Here is a 27,333-nt window from a genome sequence, read left to right on the forward strand (position 1 = left end):
AGGTTTGGTGATAGTTGTGGATAGCAGGCTAGTCCAGAAACTGTTTGAGGAATAGACTATATTACCAACAAGTCCAAACAGAACTCTCAGAATTATTGGGGAGCAGCTATTGATCTGGACCAGATTATCCATTCAAGTCAAAGTACCTACTACAAATGCAAAAGCAAAATACTGCAGATGCTGGAAAACTGAAAAACAGAAATGCTGGAAATAAAATCAGATCAGGGAGCATTTGTGGAAAAAACAGAGTTAATGTTTCAGGTTGATGATCTTTCATCATACCCCTGAGTATTTCCAAGATTTTAAAATTAAATTGATTACTGTTCTTTGGCCGATAAGTTCCAAAATATATGATCTATGTCTAACAAACTGCAAGGTGTGAGCCTGGGTTTTGGTCAAGTGAATTATACCCATTCAGAAGCAAATGATACCCACCTGTCATTTTAGGAGAAAACGTTCATTCAACAATGCTACTTTGCTAGTCTTGGTTTACAGATGGATAATTACAGATAGTTTCAATTTACACAAACCTTACTTGAGTATAAAGGGAATTAATAAATTATTTAGACAGTGTGCATCTAGGATCACAACCACTGAAGCTAAAATGTAGACGTCAGTTATATTGATTTAGACAAGATAAAATTACAGTATTTTCAAGACAATGCTTAGAACCACATCAAGGAAAAACACATCTCTGAACCACTCCATGTTCGGCATGGTTGACCAAGCTTGACACTTATCAAGTTTTTCAGTTGATAAAGCCATTAGAATAACCCATTGGGAAAATTACAAATGTCTATATTGCTTCATTAGAGGACATGAATAAAACTTTGATAATGTATTTGAACAAGAAAACTACCTCCATCATAGTCGCAGTATACACCTATTTTGTCTGGAACCTGTGCGTCCATGAATTTGGCTTTATTGTTATGTTTAGCAGCAAAGGATGTCTGCAGCCAGTTGTTAATGTGAACGCACCATGATGTAATAGTCTTCCCCAGCTGATCAAATTTTCCTAGATTTCTGTAGGACACACCTATACTGTAAGATTTACAGTCTTTTTGAGACTTCACTTCCCAATAATGCTGCCCACTTTCAATCACTGAGTCTCCTGTGAAGAAAGTACAAAGAGTTTCTTAAAAACTTAAACAAACAATCTGCATTTGTAAAGTACCTTTCACACAATGAAACATCGAGGCCTTTTAATGGTAGACAGCACACAGAGAAACAACTGTGCCCAATCACCTGTGTCTTTTGGAAGTATGTAATAACTGTCTGTACTTGCATCATTAAAAAAAAAATCACTAGTTTGCCAACCTTGAGCTTGAGATAAGTTTTGCTTTATCCACCACTTAACAGTTTGGTTTCAGGCCTGTCTTCAATATAGACAACTCTCCCAAACTTAAGGCTCCTCTAAAGTATAAAAAGTATGTGTAGTCCTCTAGCAGAAACAAGTTACCTTCAGAATAACACACTAACCTCATTTGTTACATTCAAGATAAAAGAAAATAAATGAAACTTTTGCAGATTCAAATTCAACAAGATAAACTGGATATTAGAGTAAAATATTTCTACAAATTAGCTGATGATCCCTTCTTCTCACCAGTTTAGAAAAAGCCCAATTAGTACTTCAAAGCAATGAACTCTTTCTGCAAGGAGTTCACAAAGTCCCCATTCCCAAAACTAAACATTCGGTTCTTCAGAATCAAATGGAAGATGATTACACTGGTTCTTAAAAAGCACAATATATTTGTACCACTGTTTCAAGACACCAATACCACTATTGACCATGTTGGAATATTTTCAGATTTAAAATTTATACAATATTTGGAACAGAAAACTGCATAAGTACCAGGACCAGAAAGATGATGCAATCAAACTGGCCACTCCTAAAAATGAAATAACCATTCAATCACTCACTCTCTCAAATAGCTTCCCAATTCTTTAAAATTCAATGTGTCTCTTTCACATCCCTGGCCAGTAAATTGTACAAGTTCACCACACTTTGCACAAAGTAGTTAAATCTGAACTGCCCCTGTAACTTCCATCTTCTAAGCTCGAAACATGTTCCTGCATCTATTCCATGGTTTCATTGTTTGCGACCATCTTAAATCTATTATTGGACAACATATAAAATATTCTGAAAATTAAAGCACTAAGTGAAAGCTTCAGAATGGCAAGTTGCAATAGACACTATACTGCAGTTTTTATACATAAAAGCATAGTGTTACCTAAAACCGTATAAGATTCACCAGTAAAACGATCTCGGTTACTTCTTCCTGATGCTGGTCGGCAGGACACTGATGTTCTTTTTGGAGATGGTGTACCACTTCTACAGAATAATGAAAGGACAGCAAGACTAGTTCACATTCAGTAACCATGGCAAGAATCAAGGAAGAAGGAAATTATATAAACAAAATGACAAAGAGAAGCTTATATTTCAACTCTGTGATTTGTGCAATTGACTTAAGATCAAGCGCTGCCATTTAATCTGCAACCTTGTTAATACTACTTATTTAATGAGTCTTAGGCAGAATGAATCATGGCAACATAATTGAATAGTAGTTACCAGAGAAATCATGTGACTTGTAGACAATTTGTTACAAGGAGCTTTTAAGTGCTTTATTCAAGTTACTTTATAACTGCACTAGACCGTCCGCATCTGATAACACTTTTTGTGACTTGTCCTCAGCCCATACCTGTTTCTATAAATAAGTTTTTATGTAGCTGCCCAAGGACTAGGCAAGGGTCTACTAGATTCTGTTCTAATGTTTGATATTTCAAGTAAATAACAGATTGGTGGAGTGAAAAAACAATTGGATGCATGCACCAGTGAAAAAAGGAAAAATACAGTATAGCTTTTCAAACACACAAAACTTACTCACCAAAAAATTAAGAATGAATCCGCAGGAAAGGAAGATTAAAGAGAAGTTAACGTTTAGAACGATGATTGATTGATCGAGGGCTACCTGAAAAGTGTTCACTTCAGCTCCAAACACAGAAGTATTTAATCTGGAGATTAACCTTCCGCAAGTGCAATTTGCAGAAAGGGTCAATGATTTGCAATGGCATTGTTCTTCCAACAGCTTTGCGCCACTTTAAGGCCAATAGCATTGCAACTGCTGCTTGAGCTACAATTGACCAACAGAAACCAGGAACCTTCTGCTCTGTATGTCTTGGTGCCACACGAGGTGATATTTCACTCGCTGGTTTATTAAAAGGGCCATACCCTACCCTGCAATTGCCCGCCCCCAACACCAGCCCCTACACACACAGATCTCCTGCAAATAAGCTTATGCCATCCAGAGCATCAATATGCATAATCCACATGTTTTTAGGGCAATTACATGGTCAACATCTAATTTTTACGATACCCTTTACCCAGGACTTTAATGGGAAATCTATAGCAAAAATAAAGGGCATCTTACTAAAAATTGGAGGGGGGAAAAGAAATTCACAAAACTGCACCCAGAGGGATTTAATCATAAATCACCACAAATTAAAAACTATACACTTGGAAGTGAAGTGAAGGCTCCTGGAGTTAGTGGTTTTGAAACCCACATACACATCTGAAGCTGTAAAGCAAGCATTAATCATGAAAAATAAACTGCAAAGGCTGGGTAAATTTCACTCTAGGAAGCAGATCAGTGCTTCTGTACAGCTGTACAGTCACTTACAGAATAAAGCACAAGCAGTTTTTAACTTGAGGCATGCTTTTATAAATATGAAATTAAAATTTAAGTTATTTACAGAGCTTATTTACTATAGCAGAAGACCTGATAACCACAGCTACTTTTGAGAAGACTGTGTAAAACACTTAACCAAAACAATTCAGGAAGGATTTAAATGTAAAAAGTTATGCATGGATAAGCCTGTAGCCCTAATACAATGAAGTAGGGGCAAAAAGAAAAGACAAGCCACTTTTGCTAAGAAAGAAACTCAATAGTTTGCAACATGCTAACAATTTCCATCAGTATGCACTGACTACCAAAGGATCAAAACATTTTAAAATTGCACATTTTTAGTGTGTTAATCATTTGAAGATAGCAATAGAATTTCTTCCCAAATAATTTATTCCAAATTCAGTAAGATTTTTGGAATTAAAAGGAAAACATAAGGATTAATTTAAATGATGCTCTTTGTTTTTAAGAATGCTGTTCAAATGTGGAGAAATAAACCAATTGTGATGTGGCTACATTGATTTGCTAATATACACTCTGACCAAATATTTTGGAATTGTTTCAGAATTAGGTGTCCAAGGCTTCACAGTTTATTCCAGGTGAGTAGCTAACAGAAACTGCCTGGGATCATTGCGTACAGAACTCAGGATCCCACAATGAAAGCTGGGAAATTTAAATTCAATTGATTAAGTCAAATCTGGAATAAAAAGGCTAGTATCAGTCAGTAATGGTGACCACAAAACTACTGAATTATTGCAAAAATTCATCCGATTCGTTAATGTACTTTAGGGAAGGGAAACTGCCATCCTTACTGGTCTCGTCTATGAGACTGAGGCCCACAAAAATATGGTTGACTTTTAACTGACCCCTGAACTGGTCTAGCAGGCCACTCAGTTGTACCCAAGACAGCAATTCATTACCAGCTCCTCAAGTGCAATTAGGTATGGGCATTAAATGTTGGCCTTGCCAGCAACGCCACATCTCATGAATGAATAAACAACTGTCCATGTAAAATCAAACTACTCCTTCGCATGCTCCCTCCCATCAAATTCCCCTTTTTAACCCTATTAGTTTTGGCAATAATTGAGGTTCCTGTCTTAATCCAGCAGAATTCTAATTGGACCCTCATTTTCAATTAAAGTGCACTGTAAGATTTTAACCTGTTTCTGAGCGGGACACCTGCTCTGGCCATCCTGCCAGATGAAGCTGGCGGGAAGACACAATTCCACTATAATTAGAGGAAAAAAATCCTTGGTGGGGCCTATAAGGCATTTCAACTGCTCTGGGCTTCTCTTTTATCCATCCACCACTCCACCAAGAGTCAGTAAAGCTTTCCGCTTCCACTACCTGCTTTGCTGGAGGGAGGTGATCTCTTGCACTTACAGATCACGGCAACCCTGGCCCCCCCTCCAGCTGTGGTTAACCCTAACCCTCACTTTTGAGTCAGAAGGATGTTGATTTACTGCCTTTTGGCTGGACAAAGGTACATGGTGAGAATTCCAACAACAACTTGCATCAATATAGTATCTTTGATGTAATAAAACATCCCAAGGTTCTTTACTGGAACGTTAATAAAATTTGACACTGAGTCAAAGAGATATTGGGGGACACAGCTCTTTTACCAAGTTTTTGGTTAAGCGTTAAGAAGCTTCTTAAAGGAGAGGGGAGAGCTAGAGAGGCTCAGGGTCAATGCAGGTAGGCAAGGCCGCCAATGATGAAATGGTTAAATTTAAAGATGCACAATTGGAGGAACACAGAAATCAGAGGGTTGCAGGACTGTAGCAGGTTACAAAAATGGTGAGGGACTAGGCCATGGAGAGGTTTGAAAACCAGGATAAAAATGTTTAAATTGGCGCATTGTCAGACAAGGAGTCAGTGTAGATTAGCAAGCACAGGGGTGATGGATAAACAGGAATTGTGATCTCTGTTATACAATGTCATGGTAAAAGGGCAACTGTTCATCTTGTGATATACATTCGCAATGTGCAAAGCTCAATTCAGAGATTGTTCCCTTTTGGAAACTGTCTTTTTTGGCTGTACACAACTTATAAATGCTGCAAGAAAAAAACAAATCATATCAAAGCCACTCATTTTATCTGCCAAGTCACTGGTGAACTTTCTCTAAGCAATAATTGTAACAGCTTTTAAAAGACATAAAAACTATGTTAAAAACTATGAGTAAATATGCATTAACTTAAATTTTGAAATTAATTGTTTTTCATGGACAAAAGATAGGAACATAAACACTGTGGGCACCATCACTGCTTCTCATGACTCCTGCTGCCAAATAGTTACATCATTAAAAATTAGTACAAAGTACTGCAAGACACTGGAAATCTGAAATAACAATGCTGGACATATTCAACAGGTCAGTTAGCATCTGTGGAGAGTTCAGGTCAATGACCTTTCAGAGCTAGAAAATGCTACAGGTGTAACAGGTTTTAAGTAATGGTGCAGGAAAATATTAGATCTGTAGCATTTTTTAGTTCTGACGAAAGGTTATCAACCCGAAATGTTAATTCCTTTTCCCCACTCCCATAGGTACTGCTTAATTTGCTGAGAATTTCTGGCATTTTGTTATTTAAAAATTAGTGCTTATCAGGCATTTTAGTAGGGAAAAGATGGTAAGTGCATTGTAAATCAAATTAGTGGGTAGAAACTATGATTTCCTATTACCCTAAACAATCAGCTAGTGAAATACAGAATCTGCAAAGCAGTACTTCACCCATGTTGTGCAAACAAGAAAATGCTGAGCGCTGTTCTACCAGCTGTTACCATATTTTCTTGGGTTTTATAAACCTCTATTTGATGGTATAAAGTATCTGATCATCTAGAAGTTTGATTTTAAGCTACTTGTGATTTTATTACAATATAGTTCACCAATTACCCTACTCAACTCCTAAAGCACACAGTAATCAATTTCTAGCTGCTTTAATACATTTACTGGTTAAAAATGGCAAGGAAAGGAACACTTCAGTCATGAGGCGGCCAAATATCAAATCTAAACCAGCAGAGACCATTAACTGGGGGTAACCAAGATTAGATTCCCTGCCCTCTAAATTTAATCAAGGATGGGTCTACTGAACTGCAACCTGTACAAGGTGGATGCATTCTAAAATCAACAAGAAAATTGAAAGGATTGATAAGGCTGGCAGATCAGTTCCACACTATTCCCATTAGTAGAAAAAATGCAATTATGGTTATCAGTGTGCTAATGCTACCAGCTAAGCTCAAACTATGCAACTATTATATTTCACCTCATATTGCGCTTCACCAAGGAAACATGGCCACTGTGAGATGATGAAAATAAGTAGATTAGCACAATATTCCATGTAAACACTTGGAAAATTTAAATAAAATTGCATATGGACAGATTTTTTTAAAAAATATGGCTTCTATGCAAATGATATTGCTCATCAGAAAATGGATTTTAAAGGCAATATAATCAAGGGGTCATACTGCAAGAGCAAAACCAAATGACTCCTGTTCATTCGAAACCTGACAACTGATTGCTCCTTAAGTTCCCTCAGATTTAGAATGGAATTCAGTGATTGCTTTGTACTATTTTCCCTATCTTTGCAGTAGCCAGCATCTTAAAAGTTTTCCAAAGATAATTAAACTTGAAGTAGGAGAAAGGATATTAGAAATTTTGGGAATTAGGATCTGAACACGTACTTTATTATTTCACTGGACTTGTGGCTATTCTGTATATTTTCTGCACAATATGTTACAGGGTTGGGAAGCTACTAGCACTGTGCAAGCCAGTACATGTACATGTTTGAACTTCAGGTTTGATCTGACAATGATGGAAAAGGCTCAAGGGGAGGAATGGACTACTGCTGTTCCTATGCTGTGGAAAACAAGAGGGGGCTAATTTCCTGTTTCAATGTATTCATATTGAATCCTGGAGCAAAAAAAAAAAATTTGCACCTATACCCATAACTTCCACAGGCCTCCTCTGTTTTGCTGCAGTAACTTTGTTGAAACCCAGTTCACAAGCATATATGGTTTTTCTTCAAAATTACAGTAACGGGGTGGAAAAAGCACATGGAAATTCCCAGTGACTGATCTTAATCGCATGGTGGGGATACTGTAAGCAAAAATTGGGAAGGAAAAACATTTCCTGCTTTAGATCAAATATTCACAATACATCCACCTGAAACGTGCATAGTACTGAACCCAACAGGTGTTAAATAGATTCTTCCAAATAGTCTGCGCTTTCAGTAGTACAAATTAATTGGATTAATTCTTTTCATTATATGTTTGTATTACAGAATTATTTTCAAGTATAGTTGCTGATACAATAACCTCTCCTGCAGTAGATTAGATCCACAGGTTATGGTCCTGGAAAACAGTGACAGTTTATTAGGTACAAAACTTTGTGCTCCAAAAAAATAGTAAACACGATAAAATCATTACCTGCCCTTGTTTTCTTTTCCTTTTATTTTACTCTCCTGGCCTTTTCCACCCGACGAGTCCCATTCAACACTAAAATCATCAACTTTTAAGTTTTGGTGTGCAGTTGTGCTATCAAAGCTGAAGTTGAAACCTATGAACAAATTGGTACAAAAATAACTTGATCAACATTTTAGAACATAGGGAATAATGAGAAATGGCATTCTTAAAATCTGAAAAATGTAAAGTGTTTTAAAATAATTCATGCAATACAGTTAAAACATTCAAGAAATATAAAGTAAATCATGCAAAGTACAGCCTTGATAAATCTGGGACAGAATTTTACGGCCCCGTCACGTAACGGGCAGGGCCGTAAAACGCGGCCAGCCATTCAAAAGTCCATTGACTTTGACGGAACCATAAAATCGTGCTGACATAAAATTCTGCCCCTGGAGTAACAATGTTCCACCAGGAGAGCTTAGACTCCAAACATAAACTGGTGAGCTCTCAAATCTAATTGCACAGTAACATTAAAACAGTTAAGATTTACTCAGGGAGCCCTTTTAACTTACAGTCTCAGTAGTTTTCATTCGAGGGGGGGGTTGTGGAAAGACAGATCATAGGCAAGGCACATTTCAAAAAATATGGAATCCTGAAACATTTCTGAAGCTTAGAAATCTTTTTTCAATGGAGAATGGAAAGGTAGACTAACTACTTTTAGAACTGGCTTCACTCTTCAGAACTAATTAAGTTGTCCTAGTTGCTATGATTATTCAGGAAGCCAAGTGCTAAGCTTGCCCATCTGCATCATCATAAACATAGGCCAGGATTTTTCCCTCATTGGTTGGGCTTGGCAGGGGCAGTGGGAGCGTTTGGGAAGCTGACCGCCACCCGCGATTTTACACTGGCGGGCCAATTAAGGCCCACCTAGTGTGAAACGTGTGCTGTAGCACTGCCTGGGGGGAGGGGGCAGTGGAGGGAAAAGAGGAGGGCGAGTGTGCAACTCCGCACATGTGCGCAGATGCTGAAAAAGCTCCCTGAGGCACAGAGCTGCCTCAGGGAGATGTCGAGTTTGAGAATTAAAAATAAATAATTTTAAGTTGTCATTGACGTTCTTAATGAAATGTTGAAATTTATGTTTTATTTTCTGTTGGAAACTTCATCGCGCCCATGAATGAGGTTTCCTAGAAAATGCAAAGGTCGCTTGGCCTTTGCCAAGCAAAGTTGGATGGGCAGCAAAAAATGACATTTAATTGGGACTTTAATGGCCTTAATAGGCCTTTTAATTATTGGCAGGCATGCTGCTGACTCTCACGCGCTCCCGCCAACTGAAATATTGCGCAAGTGTGCGATGACATCGGGACGCTTGCCCGACATCATCATGTGTCATTTTACGCTTGAGCAGGTTGGGCTCAGCGAAAACTCCTTCCCGTAGATTCCGGTTTCCGTCTTGTGTGAAGCCCAGGCTGTATGCAATATTATCTATTTATGACCTGAAGCTATTCTCTTGTGACCCCTTGCTAAAATTCTCAACTGGAGCAAAATAATCTTAGAAACACCTGAAATATGTGAAGGATGACATCAAGACCCAAATCAAAGGCATTAAGAGTCTACAAAGTAGGCAATTTATCTTTCTCCATTTGTGCATTATTCACAGAGTGCAAGAGCCATGCAAAAGCAGTCCAGATTTAGGAGCAGCATAACCCTCCTGGAGGAAATAAACATCACGTTGCAAAAAAAAAAGGCAAAGATGAAGAAAATTAAACTTAAACTGACTCGAAGCGAGGAGAGTTTTGTCAAGCTTCTACATAAACATTGCCAGTTGGAACCCGATTAAATACAACTTGGGAAATAGGCCTGGGAACTACTCAAATGGTGAGGTGTGAATGATTGCCCTTAACATCAAGGCAACACTTGACTGAATATGGCATTAAAAAGCCCTAGCAAAACTAGAGTCAATGGGAATTAGGGGAAACTTCTGCTGGTTGGGGTCACACCTAGCACAAAGAAAGATGGTTGTGGTTGTTAGAGGTCAATCATTTCAGTTCCAGGACATCACTGCAGGAGTTCCTCAGGTTAGTGTCCTAGGCCCAACCATCTTCAGCTGCTTCATCAGTGATTTTCCTTCCATCATAAGGTGAGAAGTAGGGATGTTCACTGATGATTGCGCAATGTTCAGCACCATTTGCGACTCCACAGATACTGAAGGTTTATTGCCAAATGCAGCAAGACCTGGACATTATCCAGGTTTGTACTGACAAGCAGCAAGTAACATTCATGCCACACAAGTGCAGACAAAGGCCATCTCCAACAAGAGAGAATTTAACCATCAGCCCTTAACATCCATTGTCATTACAATCATCGATGATCTAGTGCGCCCCCTCCACCTAACAACATCCTGGGAGTTACTACTGACCAGAAATTGAACTGGACTAGCCATATAAATACTGTGGCCACAAGAACAGGTTAAAGGCTAGGGATTCTGTGGTGAGTAACTCACCTCCTGATCTCCAAAATCCTGTCCACCATCTACAAGGCACAAGTCAGGAGTGTGATGGAATACTCTCCACTTGCCTGGATGACTGCAGCTCCAACACCACTCAAGAAGCTTGACACCATCTAAGACAAAGCAGACCACTTGATTGGCACCCCACCCACAAACATTCACTCCCTCCACCACCTACACAGTGGTAGCAGTGTGTACCACCTACAAGATAAGATGTGCTGCAGGTACTCACCAATACTCCCCAAACAGCACCTTCCAAACCCACAACCGCTACCATCTAGAAGGGCAAGGGCAGCAAATATATGGGAACACAACCACCTGCAAGTTCCCCTCCAAGCTACACGCCACCCTGACTTGGAAATATATCGCCATTCCTTCACTGTCACTGGGCCAAAATCCTGGAATTCCCTCCCTAACAGCACCGGTGTACCTACACCACATGGACTGCAGCGGCTCAAGAGAAGGTGGTGCTTAGCTGCCTTCAAGGGCAATGAGAAATGGGCAATAAATGCTGGCCTAGCCAGCAAAACCCGCATCCCATGAACAAATATATTTAAAAAAAACTGGATCCTCAAGAAAGCAGTAGTGAGAATAATACTCCAGCTAATTTTGATGCCTCCTTCGCTATTAATTGCCTAATGCTGTTCTGACACAGGGCACAAAATCTTCAATCCCTAGATTCTCAGTCCGCAAAAGAATCCTCAAGTTGGAGGCTGAGATATTTGGAGGAGAGCTGCCAAGGTCCCATGCAGGACAGTTTTTCCAAGCAGTGAATGTGCACTGATTATCCAAGGGAAGACACTTCCCCAAAGAAGAAATCCAGTGAACCTTTTGAAGTAGCTGGAGGAATGCCCTCGCAAAGTCATCCTCTTTGGGATTGCCCAGCCTGAAGTACTGAATCAGTGCTTCTGTGTCACAGGGTGGTGGCAGAGGTGTAGTGGTATTGTCGCTGGATTAGTAATCCAGAGGCCCAGGGCAATGCTCTGGGGAACTGGGTTCGAATCCCACCCAGCAGATGGTGAAATGTGAATTCAATAAAAAATCTGAAATTAAAGATCTGATGATGACCATGAAACCATTGTTGATTGTGAACCCATCTGGTTCACTAATGTCCTTTAGGGAAGCAAATCTGCTGTCTTTATCTGGTCTGACCTACGTACGACTCCATACCACAAGCAATGTGGTTGACTCTTATCTGCCCTCTAAAATGGCCTAGCAATCCACTGAGTTGCATCAATCCATTAAAAAGTCTAAGGAATGGAACCGGACAAACCACCTGGCATTGACTTAGGCACCAGAAATGACAACAGCAAACTTAGCCCCACTGACCCTGCCAAGTCCTTTCTTTTTTATTCATTGTGATGTGGGCATTGCTGGCTGGGCCACACCTAATTGCCCTAGAGAGGGTGGTAGTAAGCTATCTTTTTGAATCACTGCAGTTCATGTGGTGTAAATACACCCAGTGCTGTTAGGGAGGGAGTTCCAAGATTTTGACCCAGTGAAAAGTGAAGGAACGGCACTATATTTCCAAACCAGGATAGCGAGTAGCTTGCGGGGGGGGGGGGGGGGGGGGGGGGGGGGGGGGCAGAACTTCCAGGTGGTGGTGTTCCCATTTGTTGGCTGCCCTTGTCCTTCTAGACAGCGGTCTTAGATTTAGAAGGTGCTGCCTAAGGAGTTTCTGCAGTGCATTTTGTAAATGGTACACACTGCTGCTACTGTGTGTGGTGGTGGAGGGAGTGAATGTTTGTGGAAGGCGTGCCAATCACAGAGGCTGCTTTGTCCTAGATGGTGTCAAGCTTCTTGAGTGATGTTGGAGCTGCACTCATCCAGTCAAGTGGAGAGTATTCCATCACACTCCTGATTTGTGCCTTGGAGATGCTGGACAGGCTTTGTGGGATCAGGACGCAAGTTACATGCCACAGGATTCCTAGTCTCTGACCTGCTCTTGCAGCCACAGTATTTATATGGCTAGTCCTGTTCAGTTTCTGGTCAACCCCCCAGGAAGTTGATTGTGGGGGACTCAGCGATAATAAGGCCATTGAATGTAAAGGGGCGATGTTTAGATTCTCTCTTGTTGGAGATGTTCATTGCCTGGCACTTGTGTGGCGTGAATGTTACTTGCCACTTGTCAGCCCAAGCCTGGATATTGCCAATGTCTTGCTGCATTTGCACATGGACTGCTTCAGTATCTGAATCGTCGTGAATGGCGAACATTTTGCAATCATCAGTGAACATCCCACTTCTGACCTTATGATGGAGAGAAGGTCATTGATGAAGCAGCTGAGGATGGTCAGGCCATGGACACTACCCTGAGGAACTCCTGCAGTGATGTCCTGGAACTGAGATAACTGACCTCCAACAACCATAACCATCTTCCTTTGTGTTAGGTATTATTTAAACCAGTAGAGATTTTTCCCCGATTCCCACTGACTCCAGTCTTGCTAGGGCTCCTTGATGCCACACTTGGACATATGGTGCCTTGATGCCAAGGGCAATCACTCTCACCTCACCTCTGGAGCTCAGTTCTTTTGTCCATGTTTGAACCAAGGCGGTAAAGAGGTCAGGAGCTAAGTGGCCCAAGGATCAGCAAACAGGTTGCTGCTTGATAGCACAGCTGATGACCCCTTCCCTCACTTTACTGATGATTGAGAGCAGACTGATGGTGGGGTAATTGGCTGGGTTGGATGTTACTTACCAACATCTGGGGGGGCTAGTACCAAAATTGGGAAAGCCATCTCAGGCTAGTCAAGCATCAGTCTGACATAGTCATACTCATGGAAACATGCTTTACAATGTCCCAGACACCACCATCACCATCCCTGGATATGTCCTGTCGCACTGGCAGAGCAGATCCACCAGAGGTGGCAGCAATGGTATACAGTTGGAAGGGAGTTGCTTGGGAGTCTTCAACATTGACACTGGACTCCATGAAGTCTCATGGCATCAGGTCAAACACAGGCAAGGAATTCTCTTGATTAACACGTACAGCCCCCTTCAGCTGGGAATCAATATTTCTCCATGTTGAACACCATGTTGGAAGAAACGCCAAGGGTGGCAAAAGCATAGAATATACCCTGGATGGGGGACTTCCATGTCCATCACCAAGAGCGGCTTAGTAGCACCATTACTGACCCAGCTTGCTGAGTCCTAAAGGGCACAGCAACTAGACTGGGTCTGCAGCAGGGCACAGCAGCTAGACTGGGTCTGCAGCAGGTGGCAAGTGAACTAACAAGAGGGAAAAATATACTTGACCTCATCTTCACCTGCCTGCTGCAGATGCACCTGTCCATGACAGTATCAGTTGGAGTGACCACTGCACAGTCCTTGTGGAGACCAAGTCCCGTCTTCACATTGAGGATACCCTCCATCATATCATGTGGCACTACTGCCATACTAAAATGGGATGGATTTCAAACAGATCTAGCAACTCAAGACTGGACAACCAAGATGCGCTGTGGGCCATCAGCAGCAGAATTGTACTCGAGCACTGTCTGTAACCTTACGGCCTGGCATAACCCCGACTCTACCATTATCACCAAGCCAAGGGATCAACACTGGTTCAAAGAAGAATGCAGGGGGGCATGGCAGGAGCAGCACCAGGCATACCTAAAAAATGAGCTGTCAACCTAGTGAAGCCACAACACAGGACCACTTGCAGCATAAGAAGCAAGTGATAGCCAGAGCTAAGTGATTCCACAACCAATGGATCAGATCTAAGCTTTGCAGTCCTGCCACATCAAGCAGTGAATAGTGGTGGATGACTAAACGACCCACTGGAGGAGGCGGCTTCACAAATATCCCCATCCTCAATAATGAGGGAGCCCAGCACATCAGTGCAAATAATAAGGCTGAAGCATTCACAACAATCTTCAGCCAAAAGTGCCAAGTGGATGATCCATCTCGACCTCCTCCGGAGGTCACCAGCATCACAAATGCCAGTCTTCAGCCAACTCGATTCACTCCACGTGATATCAAGAAACAGCTAAATACACTAGGTACTGCAAAGGCTATGGGCCCTGACAACATTCCAGCAATAGTACTGAAGACCTGTGTTCCAGAACTTGCCATGCCCCTAAGCCAAACTGCTCCAGTACAGCCACAGTACTGGCATCTATCCGGCAATGTGAAAAATTGCCCAGGTACATCCTGTATTATAACTTGCTTACTGACACTCAGTTTGGATTCTGCAGGGCCACTCAGCGCCTGGCCTCATTACAGCCTTCATTCAAACATGCACAAAAAGAGCGTAACTCCAGAGGTGAGGTGAGAGTGATTGCTCTTGGCATCAAGACAGCATTTGATGGAGTGTGGCATTGAGGCACACTAGTGAAACGGAGTTAATGGAAATCAGGGGAAAACTCTTTGTTGGTTGGATCATGCTTAGCACAAAGGAAGGTGGTTGTGGTTGATGGAGGTCAATCATCCCAGTTCCAGGACATCGCTGCAGAAATTCCTCAGGGTAGTGTCCTTGGCCCAACCACCTTCAGTTACTTCATCAGTGACCTTCCTTTTATCCTAAGGTCAGAAGTGGGGATGTTCACTGATGATTGCACAATGTTCAGCACTATTCGCGACTCCTCAGATACTGAAGCAGCCCATGTGCAAATGCAGCAAGACCTGGGCAATATCCAGGCCTGGGCTGACAAGTTGCAAATAACATTCATGCCACACAAGTGCCAGGCAATGACCATCTCTAACAAGAGAGAATCTAACTATCACCCCTTGATGTTCAATGGCATTATCATCAATGAATCCCCCACTATCAACATCCTGTGGGTTACCATGGACCAGAAACTGAACAGGACTAGCCATATAAATACTATGGCTACAAGAGCAGGTCAGAGGTTAGGAATCCTGCAGTGTGTAACTCACGTCCTGACCTCTCTCAGCCTGTCCACTGTCCACCATCTACAAGTCACAAGTCAGGAGTGTGACGGAATACTCTCCACTTGCCTGGATGAGTGCAGCTCCAACAATATTCAAGAATCTCAACATCATTCAAGACAAAGCAGCCTGCTTGATTGGCACCCTATCCAGAAACATTCACTCCCTTCACCAACACACAGTGGCAGCAATGTGTACCATCTACACAGTGCACTGCAGGAATTCACCAAGCCCCCTTAGACCTTCTAAACCCATGACCACTACCATCTAGAGAAACAAGGGCAGAGAACATGGGAATACCATCAGCTGCAAGCTTCTCTCCAAGCCACTCATCATCCTGAATTGGAAATATATCACCGTTCCTTCACTGTCACTGGGTCAAAATCCTGGAACTCCCTACCTACACCACATGGACTGCAGCAATTCAAGAAGGCAGCCCACCACCACCTTCTCAAGGGCAATAAGGGATGGGCAATAAATGCTGGCCTAGCCAGCAACACCTACATGAATGAATAAAAAAAATCATGGATTAGGACAACACTGAAGGAAGCCATTCAGCCCAACAAGCCCCTATCGGCTCTATTATAGAGAATTCAATTAGTCCCCTGCTCTTTGCCTTTCTCTATATCCTGGCTATTTTTCTCCAGGTATTTATCCAATTTCCTTTTGAGAGCTATTATTGAATCTGTATCCACTGCCCTATCAAGCAATACATTCCAAATTATGACCAATTTTTGCATAAAAAGCTTTTCTTCATGACGCCTCTTATTAACAGAGTCATAGGATGGTTACAGTACAGGAGGCCATTTGGCCTGTGATGATAATCACTCTAAAGAAATATGCAAATGAGCAAGTAACCAGGATGTAAAGCAGCATGTGATCAGCAGCTAGTAGTGTATGCAGTAAAAACATATGAATGAGGAGTAGACCACTCAGCCCCTTGAGCCTGCTCTGCCGTTCAATAAGATCATGGACCTGGATCCACTCCATATGCCTGCCTACCCCAATAACCTTTCATGCCCCCTGCCCCCACTTTGTCAAGAATCTATATAGCTCTGCCTTTAAAATATTCAAAGTGTCTGCTTCCATTGCCTTTTGAGGAAGAGAGTTCCAAAGACTCATGACCCTCTGAAAGGAAAAATTTTTCTTCATTTGTCTTAAACAAGCGACCCCTTATTTTTAAACTGTGACCCCCAGTTCTAGATTCTCCCACGAAAGCAAACATTCTGTCCAAATCCACTCTGTCAAAGACCCTTCAGGATTTTGAAGGCTTCAATCAAGTCACCTCTTACTCTTCTAACATCCAGCGGATACAAGCTTAACCTGTCCAACCTTTCCTCATAAGACAATCTGTCCATTCCTGGTGTTAGTTTAGTGAACCTTTTCTGAACTGCTTCAAAGTATTTACATCCTTCCTTAAATAAGGAGACCATAACTGAACATGGTACTCCAGATGAAGTCTCACCAGTGCCCTGTATAACTGAAGCATTACCTCCCTGCTTCTGTAATCAATTACCCTCACAATAAAAATGATAACATTCTAGTAGCTTTCTTAATTATTTTTAGTACAGTGTACAGGAATTGTAGCAGTGTTATCCCTATGACTAATGGCTGCCGAGCCATCCTGTGATGCATCTTCAAATAAGCCAACCCTATGTATAGTTTACCAGTCCTATTTGAGAGATTGGTGAGCTCGTGTAGACATGAAAACGTAACAGGAGTGGCCGCAAACAAGATCTGGTGCAAAACAGAGGCCTCGTCCTTCTACAAACAGTGCTTTGCAGAACAAGAGAGTACCCAATCTGTGGTATAGCTGAATTGGTGGTGAACAAGAGCAACGAGTTGGTTCAGAGTTGTGCTGCGCAGTTGGTTTTGAATCGGGCAAAAGAAGCTGCAGGGCCATTGAGACGTCCTCAAGTGCCATTCTCACATAAAAGACAAAAGCATGTGAAAGGGGAAAAAATCCAAATAAGAGGGAACGGAATAACAAAAAACACAGCAACTGCTTTGGTGAATCTCTCCATGGTGTGGAGAAGTTGAAATCCCCTACACATCGGGAGCATCCATAAAAGATAGAGAACATCAGGAAGATGTTCCCCAGCAAGACTTAGAAGGCTGCAAATGTCCTACTCAAATTTGGGCTTCTCAAAGGATGGAGCTTTGCTTTTTAGATTTATCCATTACAGAACCAGATAAACAAGTGGTGAAAATAAAGATAGCCATTGGTAATGAGGGGTTGCCTATAGTCAATACTTCGAGCCTGTCTGAGGATCAGAAGAACTCTGTTAAGCTATGGAACATGCTGGAGGATCAGCTTCAAGTAAAAGTCAACTTCACGGATTCACCATTTGGAGCTGATGTCCTACAGAGAGCAGCCACAAGAATCAATCGATCAGTTTGTCAGCGAGTGCTATGGGCAAGGACTGCAAATTTTTGGAAGCTGAGCTTTCTTAACATATTAAGAAGCTAATTATAACTATAACGTTGATCGAAGCCTTCCAAAAGACCTTTTGGAGAAAAATAAAGGTCATGAAGTTAACACACTGCTATTAAATGGCAGAAGCTATGAAGCCATAGTGGCAAGCATTAGGTGTAGCTACCAGTATTGGCATCGTAACCAGGACGCAGAAAACAAGCAAGCCATCTGGGAAGTACGGTCTGTTGCACCCACTGGGAAGCTGTCCTGTGCTCCAAGATCTTTGCAAAGTATGTGGTGTAAAAGGACGTCGGGCTCACCTATGTAGGAAATCTGGTTCCAGAGGTTCAAGCAGAGGTTGCGATAAGATACAACCAAACAAAAAGTGCATGCAGCATACCAGCAGCCACAACAGGGAGTACGCCAGAGACTTGCATAAGTGCAAGCACATACCAGGTTAGTATCCAGACAGTCCAGAGTGAAGATTCAGAGTGAAAAATGTCTTCAACTGGTGAGTGAAAAGGCTTTCAATACATCGTGTTACATTTGCAATGTGGGTGAAGTCAAACAGTTAGAGGCCTTTTCTACTTATCAGCATCTTATGCTTGAAGAAAAGCAACAAACATACCCTCACAGCCAAAGTCGACAAGGGGTGAGTATGAACATCTTACCAGTCAGAATCCTGAAGGAGATGTATCTGGATCATTGGCAGTCAATGATCCAAAGACAGACAAATTAACTGCATACAATGGGTCACCCATTCATTTCATAGGTACTCTGACATTGAAATGCAGCTATGGCAAGTCTGCATGGAAACGACAAGTATTCTACCTGGTGGTCACGAGCAGACCAGCAATAGCAGAGTTACCGGCGTGTACAGAACTCAACATTGCGGCCATACACGAGGTCACCAAGGTGACAGCAGAGGCCAAGACTAATTGCACTGAATCAGTCCATGACCTGCAAGCAGATGTACCCAGACAGATTCAACCCTTTAGGAAACTTCAGAGATGATGCTGTACTATACCGCAGCAAAGATCAAATTCCATTGGTTGACCCTTCTTGAAAGTGTAGCATGCACATACAGAAGAAGCTTAAGAGCAAGCTGGATGTCATTAAGTGTAATGGCATTATCCATTGTATGCATCACCACATCAATTTGTGTAGCTCTATCATTTGCATACTGAAAAAAGATGGCACAATCCGAATATGCTTGAACCCAAGACTTCTAAATCTTGCTCTAAAGAAATGCTTGCACAAGATTCCAACATTATAGGAACTGAACCCCAAATTCACAAGGGCAATGTTTCTCTCCAAGTTAGACACCAAACGCTGATATTGATTAGTTCATTTGGCAGAGGGATCTCAAGAAATTAGTACTTTCAGGACACCATTCGGAAGATGCTGCTCCCAGAGATTACCTTTTGGTTTACGTCAATTAAGATCTGTTCTACCAGTATATGGATGGAATTACAGAAAACATTCCTGCACGTGTATGCATTGATGATATTGCAGTGATGGGCAAAACCAAAGAACAGCATGACCAAAATTTACACTCATTAATGGCAGCAGCTTATTGTGAAGGGCTTGAAATGCCAGGTGAACGTAGGTCAGATTAACTTTTTCGGCTCTACTTTTCAAGTTCTGGAATTCATCCTGGCCCAGGAAAACTTGAAGATGTACAACACATGCCAACTCCCCAGGACAAAGAGGGCTTGCAGAGATGCCTTGGATTTTAACTTCTTAGTGTCATACAGACCCAATTTTTCCATAAAGCATCACCGCTTAGAGAGCGAAGGAAAGATGTTCCCTATGTATGGAGGACCATCAACATGTGTTTGAGTCACTTAAACAGGTATTGTCAGAAGAGACAGGTGTTCTACAATACTATGATCCAAAAAAAGAGACTGCCTTAAAGGTTGCACATCTCAAAAAGGGTCAAGAATGTACAATGTGCAAGATGGATAACCAAATGCATTTGGCTCCAAAAGTCTAAGGCAAGTACAATCTGACTAACAAGCATGTCTGATTAACTTGATTGAATTTTTTGAGGACTTAACAAGGAGAATTGAGTGCTGTTGATGTGATCTACATGGATTTTAGCATGGTTTTTGACAAGATCCCGCATGGTAGACTGGTTAAAAAGAGAAAAGCCCATGGGATCCAGGGGAACGTAGCAAGCTGGATACAAAAAAGTCGACTTAGTGGCAGGAAAGGGTAGTTGTTGACTGATGTTTTTGCACTGGAAGAAGTTTCCAGTGGGGTTCTGCAGGGCTCAATACTGTGAACCCTGCTTTTTGTGGTATATATTAATGATTTGGACGTAAATGTAGAGGGAATGATCAAGAAGCTTGCAGAGGACACAAAAGTTGGCCACGGTGGTTAATAGTAAGGAGGACTGCAAGAAGATATCAATGGACTGGTCAGGTGGGCAAAAAAGCAGCAAATGAAATTCCATTTGGAGAAGCATAAGGTGATACATTTGGGGATGGTTAAGAAGGCATATAGAATTTTTTCCTTTATTACCCTGAAGCACAGAACATAAGAACAGGGAGGTTATGCTGGAACCATATAAAACATTAGTAGGTCACAACTTGAGTACTGTGTGCAGTTCTGGTCATCTCATCACAGGAAGGATATATTTACGCTTCAGAGGGTACAGAGGAAATTTACAAGGATGTTGCCAGGACTGAAAAATTGTAGCAATGATGAAAGTTTGGATAGGCTGGGGTTGTTCTCCTTGGAACAGAGGAGGCTGAAGAGAGATTTGATTGAGGTGTACACAAGTGTGAGGAGACTGATAGAGCAGATGGAAGGGCCTATTTACCTTAGCAGAGAGGGCAGTGACTATGATGATTGGGAGAAGGATTAGATGGGAGATGGGGAATCATTTTCTGACCCAGTTCCACACCCAGAGTGTGGTAGGGTGTGGAACTCTCTGCCTGAAAAGGTGGTGGAGATAAAAAAGCTCATCGCGTTTAAAAAGTGCCATAACCTGCAGGGCTACAGAACAAATGCTGCAAAGTACGATTATGCTGAGTGGCTCATATTTTCGGCTGGCGAAGACACAATGGACCAAGTGGTCTCCTTCTGTGCTATAAATTTTCTACCTGATTCAATCCAATTATTCAAACATAGAGCATGAGTCACTCACTCTGCCATTCGGTGTAACAAGATTTCACAAGTACCTATTTGGCAAAAGATTCAGTGGAAAATGATCACATACCACTGGAAATAATTTGGCTCAAACCACTGACAAGTGCACCACTCAGACTGCAACGACTTCTAATAAAAATACAGGGATACGACCTCGACGGCTGTTACAAACCAGGTGATTACTTCAACACACTAAGCAGGATACCAAATCTGAAAAAGACAGCAGATGTTTCCCTAGACTTACAAGTAGACAGGGTTGACATCGAAAAAGATGATGTACTCAATGTCAATCTGATGAATTTAGTCAACACAAATGCAACCAACTTCAGGAAGAACCAGCAAATGATCCATGACCAATGGCATTATGGATGGTTATTGGTGTAGAATCACAGAATTTTCACAGAAAATGTATTGGTCAGGAATCAACAATGGTAGAGAAGGTAGTGAGGATGTGCAAAGCATGCCAGAGTCATCAAACACATCAACACAAAGAACCTCTGGGTTTATCATTATATCCTTTTTTAAACTAAGGTGTAACATTTGCAATTCTCCAATCCACTGTCTTCTTCCCTGTATCTAAGGAGGATTGGAAGGTTATGGCCAGTGCCTCTACAATTTCCACCCTTACTTCCCTCAGTATCCTCAATAAGCATTTGATCTGATCCTGGTAACTTATTACTCAGAGCAAAAATGCACTCACTTTCTCTCCAAGAAGATGTGCTGGTAAGATCGGAGAAGATTTTTTGGCTGTTTTACTTGTCCTGTAAAAGTGTTAGGAGAAACTAGAAAATAATTGGACTCCAACACTGGCCTCGCATTCAGTGTGAATTAACAGTAGTAACTGAAAAGGGTGGAATTACTGGAGCGAGCCAAAATGAAAATCTTTTCATGATCACCTGAAGCAGATACTGAAGCAGTCCATATCCATAATCAGCAAGACCTGGGCAACATTCAGGCTTGAACTGATAAATGGCAAGCAACGTTCACGCCACACGTGGCAGGCAATGACCCTCTCCAATTATAGAGAATCAAACCATCACCCCATGACAATCAACAGTATCATTGCTAAATCCCCTATCATCTTGGAGCTTCCTGCTGTCCAGAAACTGAACTGGACTAGCCATATAAATACTGTGGCTATAAGAGCAGGTCAGAAGTTGGAAATTCTGTGGTGGGTAACTCACCTCCTGGCTCCCAAAGCCTGCCCACTATCTACAAGGCTTGTCAGTGATATGATGGAATGCTCTCCACTTGTCTGGATGAATGCAGTACCAACAACACTCAAAGAAGCTGGACACCATCCAGGATAAAGCAACCCACTGGATTAACACCTCATATACTGCATTTAACAATTACTCCCTCCAACGCCAAAGCACAGTGGCAGCAATGTATACCATCTACAAGATGCACTATAACAACTCATCGAGGCTCCTTCAACAGCACCTTCCAAACCTGCAACCTTTACCACCTAGAGAACAAAGGTAGCAGATGCATGGGAACACCTCGTGCAAGGTCTCGCCCAAGCCACACGCCATCCTGACTTTGCTGGCCTAGACTGCGACACCCACAATCCATGAAATAATAAAAAAAAAATATATTCTAAAGCAAAACATTTACAAGCCATGCTTAATACCTCCTGAACCTACAAGGTGGACCAAATTCCTACAGTGCATAGAAAATGCACAAATAAAAGCAAAAAAAATGTAATGGAGATTAACTGAAAGACGCAATGAAATCAATATTGGGCAATACTACTGATGCTGCAACATAGCCTGGGTGAACAAATCATTATAAGAGGGTTATAAACACAATTATTAAATCTTTGACTTTCTGTATAAAGTTTCAATTTTAAAATGAAACCAACTAATAGATACAAAATTATTTTGGTCACTGAATGCAAAAATTCTTGAAATGCAACCTTTGAAAAATGGTCCTAAAATTTACTGATTGGGAATAAAACACAAAATATTGCAGAAGGAGTCACCTCTTGTTTCCAAGGTTATTGGTTCAGAATAATCTCCTGCCACAGCCTTGTTGCACGCTTTGACCCGAAAGTTCATGTATTTGGATTCAAACTTTAGACCTGTAGAGCAAAGAAGGACTATAGGTGAACAATGCTCAATTGCCATTGGTAAAACATTTAAAACGTGAACATCTCCTTTTGATATTACACACTGGAACCCTCTCCCATTTTAGTTCATTACCATGATAAATTCTCCCTATCCACCTACACTCTGGAACAACGCCAAAACCCAGAATTTTTACCCAGCAACAGTAAAGGAGAAGCGATATATTTCCAAGTCAGGACGGGGTGTGACTTGGAGGGAAACTTGTAGGCGGTGTTCCTATACGTCTGTTGCCCTTGTTCTTCCAGGTGGTAGAAGTCACAGGTCTGGAAGACACTGTCAAAGGAACCTTGGCAAGTTCCTCCAGTGCATCTTGTAGATGGTACACATTACTGCCACTGTGCACTTGTGGGGGAGGGAGTAAATGTTTTAAGATGTGGATGGGGTGCTGATCAAGCGAGCTTCTTGTGGCATTGGAGCTGCACTAATATAGACAAGCAGGGAGTATTCCATCACACTCCTGATTTGTGCCTTGCAGATGGTGGACAAGCTTGGGGGAGTCAGGAGGCGAGTTACTCCATGCAGAATTCCCAGCATCTGAAATGCTCTTGTAGCCACTGTATTTTTATGCTTGGTCCAGTTAAATTTCTGGTCAATGGTGACCCCAAGGATGTTGATGGCAATTGATTCAGCGATGATAAGGTCAGTGAACGTCAAGGGGAAATGATAAGATTCTCTCTTGTTGGATATGGTCATTGCCTAGCACTTGAGCTAACACGAATGTTACTTGCCACTTACCAGCCCTAGGTTGAATGTTATCCAGGTCTTGTTGCATGGGCAGGGAATGCGCGCTTGGAGCGCATGTGACAGGACCATGCGACATGCGATCATCAGTAAACATCACCACTTCTGACCTTAAGTTGGAAGTTCATTGATGAGGGAGCTGAAGATGGCTGGCCTAGGACACTAACCAAAGGAATTCTTGCAGTGATGCCCTGGAGTGAAGCTGGTGGGCCAACAACCATAATTATTCTCCTTTGAGCTGGGTGCAACTTCATACATTGGAGAGTCCCCCACCCCACTACTGATTCCCACTGACCTTGATTTTGTTTCTTCTCTATGCCTATTCGGTCAAATGCTGCCTTGATGTTAAGGGCAGCCACTCTCACCTCACCTCGCATTCAACTCTTTCATCAACGTTTGGGCCAAGGCTGTAAGGAGGTCTGAAACTAAATGCCCCTGGCAGAACTCAAACTGAGCAGGCTACTGCTGAGTAAGTGCTGCTTGATATCACTGTCAAAGTCACCTTCCATCACTTTGCTAATGATTTGAGAGTAGAATGAATGGCCAGGTTGGATTTGTACTGCTTTTTGTGGACATGGCATATATAACTGGGCAACTTTCCACATTGTCGGGTAGATGTCAGTGTTGTAGCTGAACTGGAACAGCTTAACTCAGGATACAGTTAATTCTGGAGCACAAATCTTCAATATGGCAGTCAGAATGTTGTCAGGACTCAGCCTTTGCTGTATCCAGTGCCTTCAGCTGTTTCTTGATATCTTGTGGTATTAATAGAATTGGCTGAACAGTGGCATCTATGATGCTGAGGACCTCATATGGATTAGATGGATTATCAACTCAGTACTTCTGGTAGAAGGTGGTGCAAACACCTCAGCCGTGTCTTTTCTCCTGTGTAGTTTGACCTCATTTTAGGTATGCCTGGTGCTGCTCCTTTCACACTCATAATTGCACCAGGTTGGTTCCCTTGCTTAAAGGTAACGGTAGAGTGAGACACATATTGAGCCACAACGTTGCAGATTGTAGTGGAATGCAATTCTGCTGATGGACCCCAGCGCCTCATGGATACCAAGCTTTGAGCTGCTAGGTATAATCTGAATCTATCCCAATTAGCATGGTGGTTTTATCACACATGATGGAGCCTATCCCCAGCGTGAAGATAGGACTTGGTCTCCACAAGGACTGTGTGTTGGTTACTTTTACCAATATTGTTATGGACAATTTATGATAGGTAGGCTGGTGAGGATGTCATGTAGATTTTCCCCTCATTGGTTCTCTCAACACCTGCCACAGACCTAACCTGGCAGATGTGTTGTTCGGGTGCCACTGAACTACTTTTGGTGATGGACACTGAAGCTCTCCTCACCCCACCTCACACCCAGCGTACATTCTGTACTCTTGCCACCCTCAGCAATTTGTCCAATGAATGATGGCTGGTATCACAGTGGAATTGCACATCCCAGCCTGAGAATGTTACAAACATAGATGTTCTAATTATAAGTCATGTTCGTGCAACTTGGGTGAGGGGTGCGCATAAATGGAAATATTTTCAGCAGAAGCAAAGACTATTAACATAAAATATTCTTTCAGCAACAGAATTCCTTAATGTGAAATTATATGGCCATGTGATCTGCTGCTAATACAGCTGTGATGACTTCGATGGACAGAATTTGGGTCAATAACAAAATGACCATGACCTAATGGACAGAGCATCTGTGGATCAGTAACAATTGAGCCCCATCCACTTTTTGCACATAAGTTATGTTTAACTTTTAAAATACAGAAGTGACCTGTTAACGTGTATTCAGTGTCCTTGATATTATCAACGATGTCCCAGTTCCGTTCTTCTTTAACTCTAGGAGGTCCTTCATAGTTGGTTTTCCTGTACTCTAGTATGTAGTGATCAATCTTATTATCTTCCTCAGGCATTTTCCACACTACAGTTGCACAATTATCAGCAACCAGACAATCGGCTGGGTCTATCTCAGGAGCTCGTGGGACTGTGAAAAAAGTTGCATATTTAATCATTTACAGCAATATTTTAGCACACCAGGATATGACCAATAACTTAAATATTCAAGACAGAAAATAATTAAAACCTTCCAGCAGAAGTTATGAAATATTTCATTACAATAGTGACTGGAGAAATTTCAGGGAATTAATGTCTCACTTTAAAGATATAATGGTGTAGGTCTCTCAAGGCTCAGTTAACACAAGTAGTGTCTAACTGAGCCACAAAGAAAGGAAATCCCAGGTTTGATTTCTGACCTGTGGGCTCTTGGCTGGGAAAGTAAAAAGGGTGCTACTGTTACCCATAGTGGTCCAGCATTGGGCTGGGCAGGGGATGGGGTGAGAAATCAAGCAGGGTTCTTGCTCTTGATCACTATGCAATGAACCAAGCCTTGGTTGGGTTAAATTCTGTCCCAATTAAATATTCTTGCTATCTCAGCTCACATGAAGAAAAAGAGAGACACGCAAATGAACCAGAGTCAGGTGCTGTAGGAACAAGTGACCCAAGGGTTTACAGCAGTAAGAAAATGAGAGAAACTGCCTTTAGACAAAGCCTGAACCATGTAAACTCAGAAATGGTATTCGAACACCACATACAGAACCTGTGCTTTAGGAAAAAATGATAATAAAATTGCAAGGCTTCACTGACGAAAGTAAAAAAAAGTTTGGAGAAAGGGGAACGAATTGCTTCCTAAGCAACAGTAGTGTTAAGATCAAGCTACAGATTCAATCACATCCTAGCAAAACTATCAATTTAACTTCTATTCCATTAACTTAAATTTGTTTTCTGAAAACCCCTCATACTGTTAAGGTTCAAAGTTAAAACTAAATAATGATTGGTTCCTAACTCTAGCTGATATTCCAAAGTACAACTGTTCCCATGGTGAAACAATTCAAACCTTACAACAAGGGGACATTGATAGTTCACCCACCCAGCGCAAACTTTACTGCTTCTATCAATATGTACAACAAACCCATTCGTATTAGCGTTCTGAAAACGAAGAAAAGCCACTGTTGCATTTTTGCAGAAAAAACTTACACAGGAGATCAAAATGAAGAACTGGCATGGAGATGACAAAAAGGCAAAGTAGAATAAATAGAAATTTTAATTAAATTTTTATATCATTCTTGCAAGCAAATCATTAGTACATACATACCGTACTTATTAATAGCAAAATGTACAATTTATTTATGTCATCCTGATCACAGGCTTGGCCAACTCAACACATGCATCTTTCTTCCCTTTGCACTTGCTCCTGGAAAACACTTGCCCTATTTCACTTACCACAGCACTTTTCCACTTTAATTGCCCATTATTTTGGACTTCTATTCACAAGACACCTTTGTAATTGTTGATTTGCTCAGCCACTTCTTGACCTCCACCTTTGATGCCTTTGTTACCAGTAAAACCTTCACCACCTC

The 27,333-nt window shown here is 41.7% G+C and overlaps 1 protein-coding gene across 2 annotated transcripts in view; it reads right to left on the bottom strand.

Annotated features, from left to right (window-relative positions):
• Window positions 1-27,333, bottom strand: part of fsd1l (fibronectin type III and SPRY domain containing 1-like) — a 75,006-nt gene that overhangs the window by 13,449 nt on the left and 34,224 nt on the right. The window contains exons 7-12 of one of the 2 annotated variants that reach the window (XM_041186306.1): window positions 25,692-25,901; window positions 23,022-23,120; window positions 8,100-8,229; window positions 6,938-6,970; window positions 2,232-2,332; window positions 860-1,111 (exon numbers count right to left, since the gene is read on the bottom strand). In XM_041186306.1, the coding sequence (XP_041042240.1) occupies window positions 860-1,111; window positions 2,232-2,332; window positions 6,938-6,970; window positions 8,100-8,229; window positions 23,022-23,120; window positions 25,692-25,901 (825 nt within the window). The remainder of the gene's footprint in view (window positions 1-859; window positions 1,112-2,231; window positions 2,333-6,937; window positions 6,971-8,099; window positions 8,230-23,021; window positions 23,121-25,691; window positions 25,902-27,333) is intronic. The other variant, XM_041186307.1, reaches the window with a different exon arrangement.

Source organism: Carcharodon carcharias, chromosome 4 (assembly GCF_017639515.1).
Source record: "Carcharodon carcharias isolate sCarCar2 chromosome 4, sCarCar2.pri, whole genome shotgun sequence".
Classification (NCBI taxonomy): Eukaryota; Metazoa; Chordata; class Chondrichthyes; order Lamniformes; family Lamnidae; genus Carcharodon; species Carcharodon carcharias.